The following is a 15306-nucleotide window of genomic DNA, read 5'->3' on the forward strand; positions in this document are numbered from 1 at the left end:
AGACCATACTCGTCCACCCGGGCTACCGGGGGGTTCAAAGGGCTTGTTTCATACGCTAAATGCAACCGTGATTCCTACGAAAGTGAGTTAGGTCTTTTAACAGTTTTACTCGTTTAACAAATTTGGTTATGAATTTAATTAATATTGGTTGGTAATTTAAAATTAATGGTTTTGCAAACGGTTTAAAAGACCTATATTTTTAACATTTGTGAGAAGCTTGCTTCTACATGTTTGAGAGTTTGCAGATTTTATTTTGAGAGTTAAAGAGGTAAGTTCACCGAGAGATCACCGAGGGTACGAGAGTTACACATGAGAGTTTTATTTTCTATCAGGTGATTTCGTTTTCATAACCTTATTTGTTTTATTAGTTTTGTGTTAAAAGTGTAATTGTATTTTTGTATTTAATAACCACCATCACATTAGGCCCGGTTTTTAATATTGTCGAAGTGAATTTTAACCCGTGCGTATTTTATGTCTTAAATTTTAAACATTGAGGACAATGTTTGCCTCAAGTGTGGGGATGGGTGAGAAATTGAAAATTTTAAAAGTTTAATGTTTCTTGAATGAAGATTTTTTGCACAATAATGGAAAATGATAGAAAAATCGGGGGTTATTTTTCAAAATTATTATATAATAAGAGATATATAAAACGGGAACACACTTAATTTGGGAAGTACCGGTAGGCTCAGCCGTGAGAATGAAATGATAATTTGGTTGTTGACTTAATTAAACTTTAAATGCTTGATTTTTAGTGGGAAACACCATTAGGGTTTTGTTTGTTTAGCTAAGCTTGTGTAAGGACTGGAATGAAAGATTAGGCCATACTTAAGCCTTACTATTAGATTTGATCACAAAAAATATATTTTAATATGAATAGTCTATAGTACAATGGTTGGATAGGCTTAACATTAGAGTATGCTAAATGGCTTGTGATATAAACATAAATGAAAAAACTGCTAGTTAAGTGGCTAACACTTCATAGGCGTATGGTTTTATGGCCTTAAATCCTGTATTGATGGGATGCCCCGGGGAACGGAGACCATGGGTCGGTATGCGGTTTATCATCTGGTATGCATAAGTCCTAAGTGGATTTATTCATATTAAAATATCTTAAAAAGAGTAAAACCGCAGTTTATATGCCAATTCATAAGTCAATAAACATGATCACAAAAAGTGCTTTAAAAGTACAAATTCACTACTGACTTGATCATCCACGCTGTTAGTCATATGGGGTCCCCGTGCTCGCGTCTCATTACCATTAAGAAATGGACCACACGGGACATGTCATATGTAAGCCCTACAGATGAATTCGTGCCTACTCACGTATGGTGATGGACTTCGGGGTATTGCTTGATAACGGGGGTATGTCATGTAGTGGGGGCTATTTACTAGTTGGTTACCTAATTGTACCTTAATCATATCTAATGGCCATTTTGGTAGACTTTAATACTTAAGTTTGGGTTTTTGTTCGATAAAAATATCCAATATTGTCTTAGCTATTACATATGGGCTTGAAAAATTGTACACATGTGCAAAATTTTGATCATCTAATCTTAAGGTTTAAGCCAAGTTGGGGTGGTCTGGTTCGGTAAAACTATAATGAAGCATGGTGAGGTGGCTTTAGGGCTTTGAGGTGTGGGTTCCATTTTAATCATATGAACTAATAAAACTGTCGCACCTTATTTTTCCCGGTAAGTATTAAGGCATGGGTTTAAGTGGACAACAATATCGGCAATCGCGGTTTTTGTGTTCTTTGTGCTTAATTAAGATAATCTATGAAGTATTTTGAGAATAGTCTCTAATTCTGATTCCATTGCAAAGTCTTTTTCGGGACGAAAAAGGATAAGTGTGGGGATGTTATGGTTGGGTAAAAGTTAGTTATTACTATATATTTATTAGTTAATTTTAGTTAAATAAATGAATGAACATTGGTACTTCAAGCATTGTTTACATGTTTTCAGGATATTGGAAGTTATGGAGCTTAACGAGGATATTTACAGGCTTGGAACGAAAATCGAGAAGTGAGAGATTGGACATACACGCGTCACGAGGCATTCAAGAAAAGAAAATAGAAAAATCTGAAATTTTACATCTTCGTGATATGCGAAGATGCAAAGAGGACATACACGCATCACGAGGCGTTCAAGAAAAGAAAATAGAAAAATCTGAAATTTTACATCTTCGCGATACGCGAAGATGCAAAGAAGGGCAACTTCATTTTGTCCTTCGCGATACGCGAAGAAGCATCCCTATCATCTTCGCGATACGCGAAGATGCTTAAGTCGGCCAAAATTTAGGGTTTGCCTTATGTAAACCCCTTAACTTCCCCATTCGGCTAATAACGACTTCCAGAGGCAGAAGAGGTGTCCTAAGGCGACTTTCATCCATCCCGAGGCTTCCGGTTTGTCCTACGATCGTATGTTCATCAAGATAAGTACTTTAGCGATTATGTCGTTGTCCGGGTAGTCGTGTGTGTTCGTTCTAGGCTAAGTTTTGTGTAATATACTGTTATGATCAGATTCTTGTGCTTCATGAATATAGCTTGATTAATTTTATATGATTTGTCTTGCTTAACTAGTATTTGGTTGATTAAAGCATGAGTTTGCGATCATTGATTTGTGTAACGTTTGTTTGGTTGTTCATCAACACTTAAGGTTAAGCTCTTGTGTCATTGGACTAGAATCATCAAACCTTATCATTGAGTTAATCATCTTAGACATAGAATTGGTAATTGTGGTGTCCGGGTGCATTTGTGTCAACAATTCGGTTAGGGTATCGTTTGTCATCATAAATCAAACCATAAGACTAGCAATTATTATAAATACCAAAGACTAAAGAATCTTTGATTAACGTATGGAACACATAACCTGAACCTAGAATGAATGCTTTTAATTAATATTGTTTACAACTCTTTTCAAGTAATAATTAATTTTAATTAATCATTTTATACAAACTGCTTGACATCGTCTGTCCGTCTTAATTAATTAATTAATTTAGTCATATTAAATTAGCACTTTCCTTGAGTCCCTGTGGAGACGACCTTACTTACCCGCACTAGTTATAGGTATTTAAGTCTTAAAATTAATTGTTTGAGTAGACCGCGACAGCCTACGTCACCGCCATTGGTCGGGGAGTGACAAATTATTTAATACGTAAAACACAATGATGAATATATATTACACAATAACCTGAAACGTAAAACACAATGATGAATACATATAACACAATGACTTGAAACGTAAGACACAATGGTGAATACCTATAACACAATGACCTGAAACTAAAAACACAATGGACACTACATATTACACAATGAGTTAAACATAATACACAATGAATATAATACACAATGAACCTAATACAATTTTTTTTTCAAATTAAGTGAATGCCACATGTCAATCCCGAACAAAAGATAATACAACGTATTATACAACAACTAAAACACAATGATAAGTAGAAAGACAAATGTTGACCACAAAGACACAATGGCAAACAAAAAGACACAATGATGTAATCTTTGTTCTAATTTTTATCTTTAATATGAGTACCAATTGAAAAACACAATGACTAAATCTATAACACAATGAATAGAAAAACTCAATTAAAAAACAATAAACAACCAATAGCGCAGTATAAAAATACCCACTAATTTTTTTTATTTATTTTTATATAACAATATAATATTCATATTAAAGATAAAAAACACTTGTTATTTATGGTGATTTTTAATAAAAACGTCGTATGAAAAAGTTATGAACGTTTTAAATTGATTGTGAAATTGACATGTGTCTTACATGTGGAGAGAAAAAGTCATCATAAGTGGGTTATCACCTGGCTAAGTATAAAATGAAAACCCACTTGAGTTGTGAAAACTCATTTTCAACCACATGTTTTTAATTAATGTTTAAATCTTGTGGTCCACAATTAAAGTGAATAAAAAATGTAAATATAAATATAACTTTTTCTCTCTCTTGAAACATATATAAAAATTAGTAAAAAAATGTTAAAAAATAGCAAAACATTTTTTTTTCTGATGTTTTGTATTAAATGTTACAACATATATTACATGTAACAAAAAAAACGATGTTACATAGGGTTTTCGCGGGTTTTCACAACTCAAGTGAGTTTTCATTTTAACCTTACCCGGTTATCACCTTAATGCATTTCTCATCAATTTTTATTCTTAAATTAATTTTCATCATTCAAATCTAATATAAGACTAATGAATTAGATTACTTCTAATATTTTTTTATTTTTATTATATTTTTATTTTAATCTTATCTAAGTGTGAAAGTGGGGCTATTGGGCTGAAAGTGGGCCTTGAGTAATTTATTGTGTAGTTCGGCTTACGGGTCTCATGGATTCAATTATGCATTATATAATTGATAAAATGTGTGTGGTATTGTAACAAATATGAATCAAAATGTGTCAATTATTCGTTTTTTGAAATTAAAAATGGGTTTTAGTTAAAACATGTTCTTTTGTACATGTTATTGGTCAACACGAGATGGTTTAGGCTAACCTATAATCATTATTTTGTCAATTATTTGTTTTTATAAGAGAAAGCGGGTTAAGTAGAAACGAACCCTTTTATATTACTTGTAAACACAAGTAGTTTAGTCTATGTTACTTAATAAATACTTTTTTGTAAATTATTTATAATTAACAAAAGTTAAAACCGGTTGAGTTGAAAAAAAAGGCTTTTATGTTACTGGTCAAAACAAACTAGGCCAGTTTGCGTTGAGCATGTAAACACTATTTTGTCAATTATTCATTTTTTGAAACTCAAAATAGGTTTGAGTTGAAACATATTTATTTGTATTGCAGGTCAACACGAGCTGGGTTGTTTCGGGCTTACCTATAAACACATTTTGTCAATTATTTGTTATTTGTAAGACAAAATGGCTTGATTTGAAATGGGTCCTTTTATGTAACTGGTCAAAACGGATTGGGGTCGGTTTGGGTTGAAATTTTGTTACAACAGTTCATGAAAATGGAACAAAAGCTGAAAGAATACGATTTTGTGACTCTATGATAACGGTTAGAGGCGGCCTCAAGCCCTGACGAGTCAAATGTGAATAGTTGAAAACATGAAAATTAACTAGTTTTCCAATCAAGGTAAATGGATGTAGATGTTTATCATAGATTTTGTAACATTCGTTATTTTTCAAACCTGAAAACCCGGTCCATTTTAAATTTTCGGTTTTGTCTATATATGTATATCAAGTTTCATTTCTTGTTCTTGTGTTTATATTCGTTAAACTGACCCATGTGGTCGTTTCGATATAGTTTGGTTATTCGTCATCATTAATATAAGGTTCACAAGGATTTACGTTTATCGTTCGTTTGTTTTCCTTTTTCATTTGTTCACTTTACGAAACTCCGAAGTTTAGAGTTTGTTAAATTTAATCGATTCGCAAACTAATCGGATATAATATAATACTAGGATAATAATCGTGTTACACACGGGGTGGAAAACATATCAACAAACAATATAAAATATAAACTACGCATTCAGTCAACACAAATATTTGACATAAGTTTTTACCCTCAAATGTTACAAAAGATATTAAACTATATCTATAACATAAAAAGAAAATACTTTATAAATAAACAATGCAATAAATAAGAAATAATATAACATAAATAAACCATTAGATCTGGAAAAAAAATAAAAAACACATATTAGTAAAAGATTTTGTAATATTAATTGAAAACTAAGTTTACAAATACATACCAGCTTTAAACTGTATCACATTAAGTTTTCGAAAATCTCTTTGTAAACAGCTTTATTTAATTTTTTCAAATGTTCCTAATTGTTCTAAAGAACGTTTTTTTCTTTTTTTCTTTTAGAGTGTTTTTTATAAATAATTTTCAGAAATATCTATATTTTTATAGCATTTTTCATGTCATTATAAATAAATAAATAAAACTTAAAGAACATTCGGCTTGATCACCATTCACCGGCTCTTCTTCTTTTCTCAATTGTAAATTAAATCATAATTTGTGCGACAAATACCGGGTAACCGCCGCCGGAATTTTCTCAAAATCACATTATCAACCATTAAAGTGTATACGTTCCAATTGGCATTATAAAATGGACTACAAGCTTTGGCTAAACTCGTACCAAACCTCAACTTAATCAAAGTGTATACGTTCCAATTGGCATTATAAAATGGGCCAGGCTGTTTTCCTTCTTTTATTTTTGTTTAATCATAATTTTCCTTTTATTAGTAAGTTATATTAATTTGTTAAAAAATTATATAAAAACCAAATAAAATAATTTTAAATTAAATAAAAATTAGATATAACTAAATTTATCTTTATCTTTCAAAAGCCAACTGTTTTTATATATATCCGTTAGACTCTCGTAAAACCCGCTAAAAATAATATTTTCCTTTCGTTCGTTAAGACTCTATATACGCTAACATAATCATTTTTGGGATAAACCTATCGTTAAAATCCGGGCTTTGTAAATATTAAAATTTCTCATATTAATAATAAACTACTAGTTGAAATAACATTTAAATAATATTATATTATAATTCCTTCTCGTTAATTCGTTAATCTTAAACTTTAATTATTTAGCTTATTCGTTAAACCGTTAAAATTAGTTTTAAATCGTAAACTTTAATCCGTGCCTTGCAAATGTCATTTCCTCTTATTTACGTTGAGATATTAATCAAATAATATTAAAGTAACATTAAACCAGTAAAATTTCGTTAAAACATAATATTATTAAAATAATCAAATGCTTTAAAATTAGTAAAAAATACAATAAATAATATATTCCAAACAAATTTTTACAAATAATTAACTCTTGTTGTCCCGTTAGTTAGTCTTTAAATTTTCGTATTTATTTTATTTATAGTTCGAGATGTTCGGTCGCTTCGGTTTCATTATTGTGCTTTCGGTTTATATTTCAAGTATCTTCGATTTCGATGTGAGTTTCTTACACCCCCTTTTTACCGCTTTTATTATTTTTGGGGATAGGCATCCTACAAACTTCAAGTATTTACGATTTTGCTTACAAATAACAATTCACTGCATGGACTTGTATGTTTACTTGCTTATTTGTTACGTGTGTTGATTTCAAGTGGTCGCCTCAATAAATATGATCATACCCCCCCCCCCCTTGCACTCATGTCCGTTGTATCGAGTGAAAAGGGGACCTCATATCCGAGTACGTTGATTGTGTACCAACTGGAAAGGACCTTTGTTTGTTCTTTACACTCAGGTCCATTGTATCGAGAGTAAAGAACTCTTATTTGCGTTTTTCACAAGTTTTATGGAATTGTATGATTTTTATGTATTTATATAAACTGTGGGAACTCACCAACTATGTAGATAGTTGACTGTATTTTATGCATATGCTACAGATACAATCATTAGTAGATGATCCTTAGAGAAGACACTAGACTTAGGTTATATAATCAAATGGACAAAACGTTTAGTCATATTTATATTTACTTGTATCCTTTGTTTACAACTTGTGTATATGATGTTTAAATGAATTAATGATAATATTGTCACCTAATAGTGTCACATGTGTTTTGAACAATCTGTACGTCACACTCGGGCGTTTCCGCTTTAGCAAGGGTGCTACAGATTGTAAATGCAAAACTGTACGCATGCATAACAAAGATAAGTTGGAATACATGTTGACATTAATGTGTTTTGGCCGGTATAACAACATTATGGAAAGGAAAACCATATTTTGGATGCATGTCTACCATCGAATTAGAATGAGCGTAATAAGGTCGAGTCACTATTCAAATCGAAACCTAATCCCCTTGTCTATCACTGCATTGTGCACTAGACGTGTTTCTCAACGCTCCGGGATTTCTTCTGGTATTTTTTTTAATTATATTTTACATATTACCACATCCATGATAGTAGGAGATTTCACATTTCTTATTTTATGTTGGTCATAAACCTGTGAACAAACCGAACGAACATAAACAAGGGCATGTTCGTATTTGTTTATTTAACTTTAAACGAACACAAACACTTAATTGAACAAATATTTGTGTTCATGTCCGTTTATTTTAAAATGAGCATGTTTGTGTTCATTTATGTTCGTTTTTTTAGAATCTAAATGAACGTTAACGAACATAACTGAACAAAAATAAACAAACATAAATGAAGTTAACATATATGAATAAATGTAAATGAACACAAACAAGCATAAACAGAAATAAATGAGGACACTTAAATGAACATAAATGAACAAATATAAAACCATTAAGTAGATGACTCATCCTGAAATATTTAATTGACTATTTTTAATTAATATGTAAACGAACATATATAAATGAACATTCATGAACATAAATGAACGAACGAAACACGTGTTAATGTTCGATTGTTTAATTAAACGAACACAAATTTTTTGTTCATGTTCATTCGTTTTAAATAAACGAACATAAACGAATTTCCCGCCGAACGGTTTACGAGCATTAATTGAACGTTCGGTTCGCTTACAGATCAGTTGGGCATTTGCACTCCTATATTGACCCAGACTACCAATTTTGTCAACCTATTGCTAAATAATAATGACCTCTTTAATGGTCACTGGGTCGAGAAATGATTGTTAAATTGTAAAAGGAATATGGTAACCCGCCTAGATGTAGCATACTAGCATGTTCTAGTTATGAAGTTTAATATTGGTAGTGCACAATGATGGTTCTTCATATGGTAATTCAAACTTTGTCCTTTGACCCTTTGCTTTGCCCTTTTTGATTTATAATATAAAATTACAATTTTTTTATGCAGCCAATTTGCAGAATGACAATCCTGTTGTTAATATGACTGCTACGGACAGAAATGTGACTGTGAGAATGCAATTTAATCCATCTAGTGCTCCTCAAGCAATGGTGCTGCCACCATTAATGGGACAGTAGGCACGGGTATGAATAAAATTAACGAATATTGGAAATAAATAATCACACCTTTTGTGTATTGGCCGATAATAATCCTATATTTAAAAATCACTACCAATGGTCCCACCTTTCAACTATTTTTGTTACAATGGTCTTTCGTTAAAAAATACTTAACGTCGTTAAGTTTTTTCCTAGTTTCAAATCGATGTTTTAGGGCTTTTGATCGGAAGAAGGATACGAGTCGACCGATGTAAAACTTATCTCGAAATGGTGATCCAAACGACGAAACAATGTTTCAATTCGGGTGCTTGAATTTCCAATTAACAAAAATCAAGCCATTTGAATCACCGTTTTGAGATAAGTTTTGCATCAGTCGACTCACATCGTTCTTCCGATCAAAAGCCCTAAAACATCGGTTTGAAACTTGGGAAAAAACATAACGACGTTAAGTATTTTTTAACGGAGGACCAGTGAGACAAAAATAGTTAAAAGGTGAGACCGTTGCTAGTGATTTTTAAATGTGGGATTATTATTGACCAATACACAAAAGGTGGGATTATTTATTTCAAATTTTCCTAAAATTAAAAAGTTTTTTTTCCCTTTTTTTATTTGTATATATGCTTTTTTTTAGATATTATTATATGGTTTATATCTTATATGGATTTAATGTTTAAGAGCATTCCAAACCCATTATCTACCATATATCATTATATATCATATAATTACATTAAAATTCATTGTTTTTTTCTCTACTGTTTAATTAAATAATACTTTTTTTACCTTTATAATTATCTTTTCTCTTTCCTCAACACAAAACCACTTTTAGAAAATATTAAAAAATTATACGGTATTAGCAGTGAAACCCCAAATTTAACTTTCCCGTATAACATTTTCTTTCCACTATACTCACAACCACTCATAACGATACCACATAATTTACAAATCTCTCTCACATATTTTTAGGGAACTGGCCGAGAATGCTCTAAATAATTAAGTAATGCAATTATCATACAACAGGATGAACAGGAACTGAAGAGGCAGAAGAGAAAGTAATCTAATTGATAGTCGGCCAGGAGATCGAGAATACGCAAGCAGGTAGTTGTTAAACGAATTCACGAAATCTATCCTGATTTAATTTTTTTAATGACGGTCGGAACCCATAAATGGGTAAACTCAATAGCTCATAAAGCCATGTTATGGGACCAGGAAAACCGACACAATCAAACCGAAATAGCAGATTTCAACCCAAAACCAATGGTATAGTTTCTAAGTTTTTTCAAAAACTGCATTTTCTGTTTGTTTTCGGTTTTGCGTGTACCGAAAATAATGGAACCGTACCAACCAAACCAGACTTTTTTTAACAAACCCATATATCCAAAAAAAAATTGTTATTGAATTTATGGATTATAATTTTTATATTGGAATGCTAAATAATTTATATAAAAAAAAGGTTAATAACTGGTATAGCCTTAAAACTTTAGGCCCAAAATGGGTAATAATCAATTAGTCATTCATTAGAAAAAAAAAGTTAAAACCCAAAATTTCAAGTCGAGATTCATTATTTTGTGACGCCCACCTTTTTTTTTCCAAAATTTCAAGCTCAAATACCAAAACTGAATTTTTTGTTTGTGGTTTCGGTTTGAGCTCAAAACCGAATTGTTTCCAGAAACCTATGGAAGTTGGATTTGAACCTGTGACCTGTATGACAAAATCAAAGGCTTATTTTATTTTTATTTTTTTGTTACTAATGCATTTAACCATGCAGATTTGACTTCTGAAATTTAGTTTTAGTTTAATAATGTGTGTGCAGGCTGAGTGTGAAGAGCTGCAAGCAAGAGTTGATGTACTAAGCAATGAAAAATCACGTGCTCAGAGATGACCTGCAGAGGATATCCCAGGTAAATTGAGTTATGATATTATGACATTAAACAGCACGTCCACCGGACAGGTATAAAACTAGTTCCCATTGTTGTTCAACGAAGTTACTGCTTATCCATCCGTTTGCAGTTTTTCGAACAATGAGGCAAAATAACTATTGAACCAGATATGGTGTACTTCTGGGAATAAAGACTTGGCCAAGCAGAGAGCCTTAATATATCTTGGTTGTGTAATGGACGATTCTCCTTTGCATGCTCCAGCAACTATGGCTTTCGCACATGCATCAGGCGTCATCGTTGGGTGCACATCTCCTATATCCTGGCAAAAGCATATATGTAGTTAGGTTTAGTATTCCTTTAGCTAGTAACCACAGATGGTTCATCATTTGCAATTTGTAGGGAAATTCGTCAACACGGTAATTACTACTTACTCTTCTTAGCTGAATACCAACATTGTTGGTTGAATATTTGGCTGTTATGAGGTTTGTTCTTATGTATCCAAGTGTCACGATTGTGATTGTTATTGCCGGGGATACTTCATGTCTAAGGGACTCGTAGAAGCTGATCAATGCTGCTTTACTTGCCTGAGAGACATTGATTAGCATAGGGTATCACTATTACAAATATATAAAAGTGAACTTTTAAAAGGGTTGTCCATTTAAAGATTTGGAATTCGTAGGATATAATTGAATGAATCATTTTATTTCGTAGCGCTATAGCTACACCACCCTCATTTGATTTCACACCATCAAACAACCGTCCATGAAACGATCGGACGATCGTTTTGACCAAAATAATCAAACTTTAAAGATTATCTGTTAGAGCAGTTGTTTGAACAAGATCTGGACGACCGTTCTAACCATAGGGGGGATCAAACTTTGAAATTTAATAGTCAAAACAACATTTGGCTTACATCTGGACGACCATCGTGACCATAGACTGTCACACTTTGAAAATTTTTGGTACAGTCGTCCAACCTCTGTTCGAACAGTCGTTTAAAATAGTATGAGATTAAATGTTAGATGGCGTGTGTGTATAAATGCCCCCATTGGTATATTATGATTATTTAAGAAAAATTACATATGGAAATATGCATTCGTACATTGTAGACGCCTCCTCTCGGCAAGTTTAACACGCCAGCACTCGAGGCATTGACGATGATCTTTCCATTAGTTTTCATGAGGTGTGGGATTGCAAAATGAGTTGAATACACCGATCCCCAAAAGTTTATGTCCTAAACATATTCACATTGAAATCCATTAGAGTCATGCACATTCATTATTTAACTAGTACAACTTTAATTTTAAGGGATCAACCTACCATAACAGGTTCGAATTTGGTGACATCAATGTTAATTGAATAAAGGGGTGCGATTCCTGCGTTGCAAACAAGATGATCCACTGCGAACCAATTAATCAAGCAGCATGTTATGCTAATGGCTTAATACGGGTGAAAAAAAATACATTAAGAGGTTAATTAAGCATTACTCACATCGACCAAAATTTTTAACAGTCTTTTCCACGAACATCCTACACTCGTCGACCTTTGACACGTCAGCAAATAAGAAAGCAACATTAGGAGAGCCAAGTTCACGAGCTGTATTGGCTACTTGCTCGAGTCGGCTCTCTGGTTCTTCTATCGCCGTAATCGCTAAATTCGCCCCCCTTTTTGCATATTCATAAGCCATGAGCTGCCATATTTATGCATTGGATTAACTTTTTATTTTTTGAATGGCCAAATTTTGTAAAAAAATAAAATGGGACCTGCAAGCAATTAGAAGCCCATCAGAGGTTTATGAGCATTTACGTACCTCTCCAAGTCCCGACGAAGCACCGGTGATCAAGACCACTTTTCCGGACATGTTTTCATCGTGTTGGAGACTTGAACGTATGGAGATTATTAGTTCCAAAACGAATAATAAAGGTGAAATAAGAAGCAAAAGTAACAAGACGATGTAATACACAAGTGCATTTGTGAATCTGTTACTGAAGTAGGCTTCATACATGGTTGGCTATAGTCAGAAGCACCACCATTCGTCCCCTGTAATATATACACACATATATAAAAATACCATACGAATCCTTACCAGCTAATAATTTGTCATTTATATCGTTGTGTTAGTACTTTACTTTATATGACGTGGGTAGTATAAATATGGACAAAAGATTAGGTTATCTTTCTTTTTTTTTTTTATACAACTAATTTGGATCACTCACGGACCACTGTAGTATCATCGTGCCACCAGTGATACCACGTGATCATAACCACCACCAAGCCACCAATTCAGGAGGAAACTCAATATTTGAGAAAAAACCCCTCTTAAGATTCGAACCCAGGACCTTATGGTCACTAAGTCTTATCCCACCACCAAGATACTTAGGTTATCTATTCACAGATCATGCTAATCCTTACTAATTTATATTTAGTTATTTAAGTCCTTCATAATATATGTATAACATGGTTGGTAATTAAAATGGACATGAGTTACATTATTATTATTATTATTATTAACTTTTTTTTTGGCATAGGTTGTTAGCATTTAAATCCTTATACTAATTTATATCTATTTATTCAAATCCTTGTGTTAGCATTTATACATAGGTTGTTACATATGTGATGTGGATTTTTGTCGATTATTTTTTAAAATTATCTCAGTTTGTTTTTTTAACGAAAATACTTCTAAACTTCTAAATGTGTATAGAAGCTCTTCTAAAGTTTTTTAAAAATTAAAAAAAAATGGTTTTTATGTGGTGGCCAAAGTTCTCGTAACTGAACTTGAATCTAAAAAGAACCTAGCCTAAATGTAACAACTAACAAACATAGGTCCCGCTTTTCTAGAGCCTCTATTTTATTATTATTATTATTATGATGGCCATACATATTACAATTTCTAACTAAGCCATGTGCTGCCAAAGCTGAACCAACATATATTTTATCATATATGCTCTAACAAACAGATTGTTGTCCGTTGTTAAACTGAGTTGTGCCATCAACTCATCTGCTAATGTGATCGACATATGACTAGTTGACTACATTACAACAAGACTAACATCTCTTAACACTAAAATCATTATTTGTATATTTCTACACCAATAATATTAGACACCGTTTAATAAATAATAAAAACTATATTGCAAATATGAGATGCTACTTGTTTTATAATAAAAGCGTCATCCAAACCTTTATTATTATTATTATTATTATTATTATTATTATTATTGTTATTATTATTATTTGACAGAGAGAAAATAATCTAAGTATGTTTTATAATATTTTCTCAGGTTTTTTATTTTCATCATTATATATATATATATAGGGGAGGGATATTTTGAGAACCATGTTGAGTTTTAAGAACTTAAAAACTCAATTCTTGACCACACATTTAATTAAATGGATTGGAATATGTGGTTAAGATTAAATCTAACCAAAAAGTCAAAGTAGGAGAGAGAATAAATATGTAAGTGATTACACAAACTTTTACGTCCGTTACACATGTGTAAAAAGTCGACTCGGTGCGTAAAAAATTATGTAATTTTTTTACGTATATGTAACCTACATATATTACGCATGTGTAAAAAAAATTTCGAAAAAAAAAATCGTTACGTTGAGTTCTTTCGAGTTATTAAAACTCAAAAGGGTTCTCATTTGAAATCTCCCATATATATATATATATATATATATATATAGGGTTATGTTAAAATAAAACCCACTTGTGAAAACTTTAGAAATTCATTCTCAACCACATGTTTTTAATTAAATTTTAAATCTTGTGGTCCACAATTAAAGTTAATAAAAAATGTAAACATATATATAACATTTTATCTCTCCTGAAAACATATATAAAAATTAGTAAAAAATGTTAAAAAATAGCAAAAAAATGTTTTTTTTATTTTTCGATGTTTTGTATTAAATGTAACATATATTACGTGTGTAACAAAAAAAACAATGTTACATAGGGTTGTCACGGGTTTTCACAACTCAAGTGGGTTTTCATTTTATACTTTCCCTATATATATATATATATATATATATATATATATATATATGAAATATCATACCTAACAAACACGATGTGTAAGCTACATGAATTTGAAAATAGGTTTGCAATTATATTTTATTATATAAAACTCTTTACTTTTCGTCTTTCACATGCATATAATCAAATCATGAAAGTTAATACTTTTAGGACATGTTTTTATAATTGGATCGGGCAACCGGTTCACTGGTTCAATCGGCTTCGGTCTGACTAGTCAAACAACTTTCGTCTATAAATAATGGTTAATGCTGAAAATAAAATTTTTCAAAAAAAAAAAATTATAGTAAAACCGGTTTGGTTTTCTGGTCGGACCTGCTTGGGTTCTCTGGAAACGAGGGAACTGCATAGAACCGGACCAGTCAATAGACTGATCCGGTCCAACCGGCCGGTCCAGTCCGGTCTCAACAACATTGCTTTTATGTGTCTTGTGTGGTTATAGTTGTGTGAGGCTAGAGGTGAGCATAAAACCGAATTAACTAAAATATCCAAACTGAAGCATTAACCGATAGTT

The 15306-nt window shown here is 31.8% G+C and overlaps 1 protein-coding gene across 1 annotated transcript; it reads right to left on the bottom strand.

The window, feature by feature from the left end:
- Window positions 1–10871: 10871 nt before the first annotated feature.
- On the bottom strand, window positions 10872–12764 carry LOC143589155 (11-beta-hydroxysteroid dehydrogenase 1A-like). The gene is made up of 6 exons (XM_077069996.1): window positions 12570–12764; window positions 12251–12449; window positions 12080–12159; window positions 11862–11993; window positions 11191–11343; window positions 10872–11078 (listed from the first exon to the last, which is right to left on the bottom strand). Exons 1-6 carry the CDS (start codon window positions 12762–12764, stop codon window positions 10872–10874), a joined length of 966 nt encoding a protein of 321 aa, XP_076926111.1.
- Between the last annotated feature and the right edge of the window lie 2542 nt (window positions 12765–15306).

The sequence above is a fragment of the Bidens hawaiensis genome, unplaced genomic scaffold, assembly GCF_021521415.1.
Source record: "Bidens hawaiensis isolate Kalapana, Puna unplaced genomic scaffold, B.hawaiensis_p1.1 tig00037257_1, whole genome shotgun sequence".
Lineage (NCBI taxonomy): Eukaryota > Viridiplantae > Streptophyta > Magnoliopsida > Asterales > Asteraceae > Bidens > Bidens hawaiensis.

Bases quoted from the DNA above. Each gene is read 5' to 3' on its own strand.
- LOC143589155 (XM_077069996.1), bottom strand. From the start codon at position 12,764: ATGTATGAAGCCTACTTCAGTAACAGATTCACAAATGCACTTGTGTAT. The intron at 12,450-12,569 runs GTACGTAAATGC...TAAATATGGCAG, and splicing joins CTTCGTCGGGACTTGGAGAG to CTCATGGCTTATGAATATGC. The intron at 11,994-12,079 runs GTAGGTTGATCC...GAATATGTTTAG, and splicing joins CCAAATTCGAACCTGTTATG to GACATAAACTTTTGGGGATC.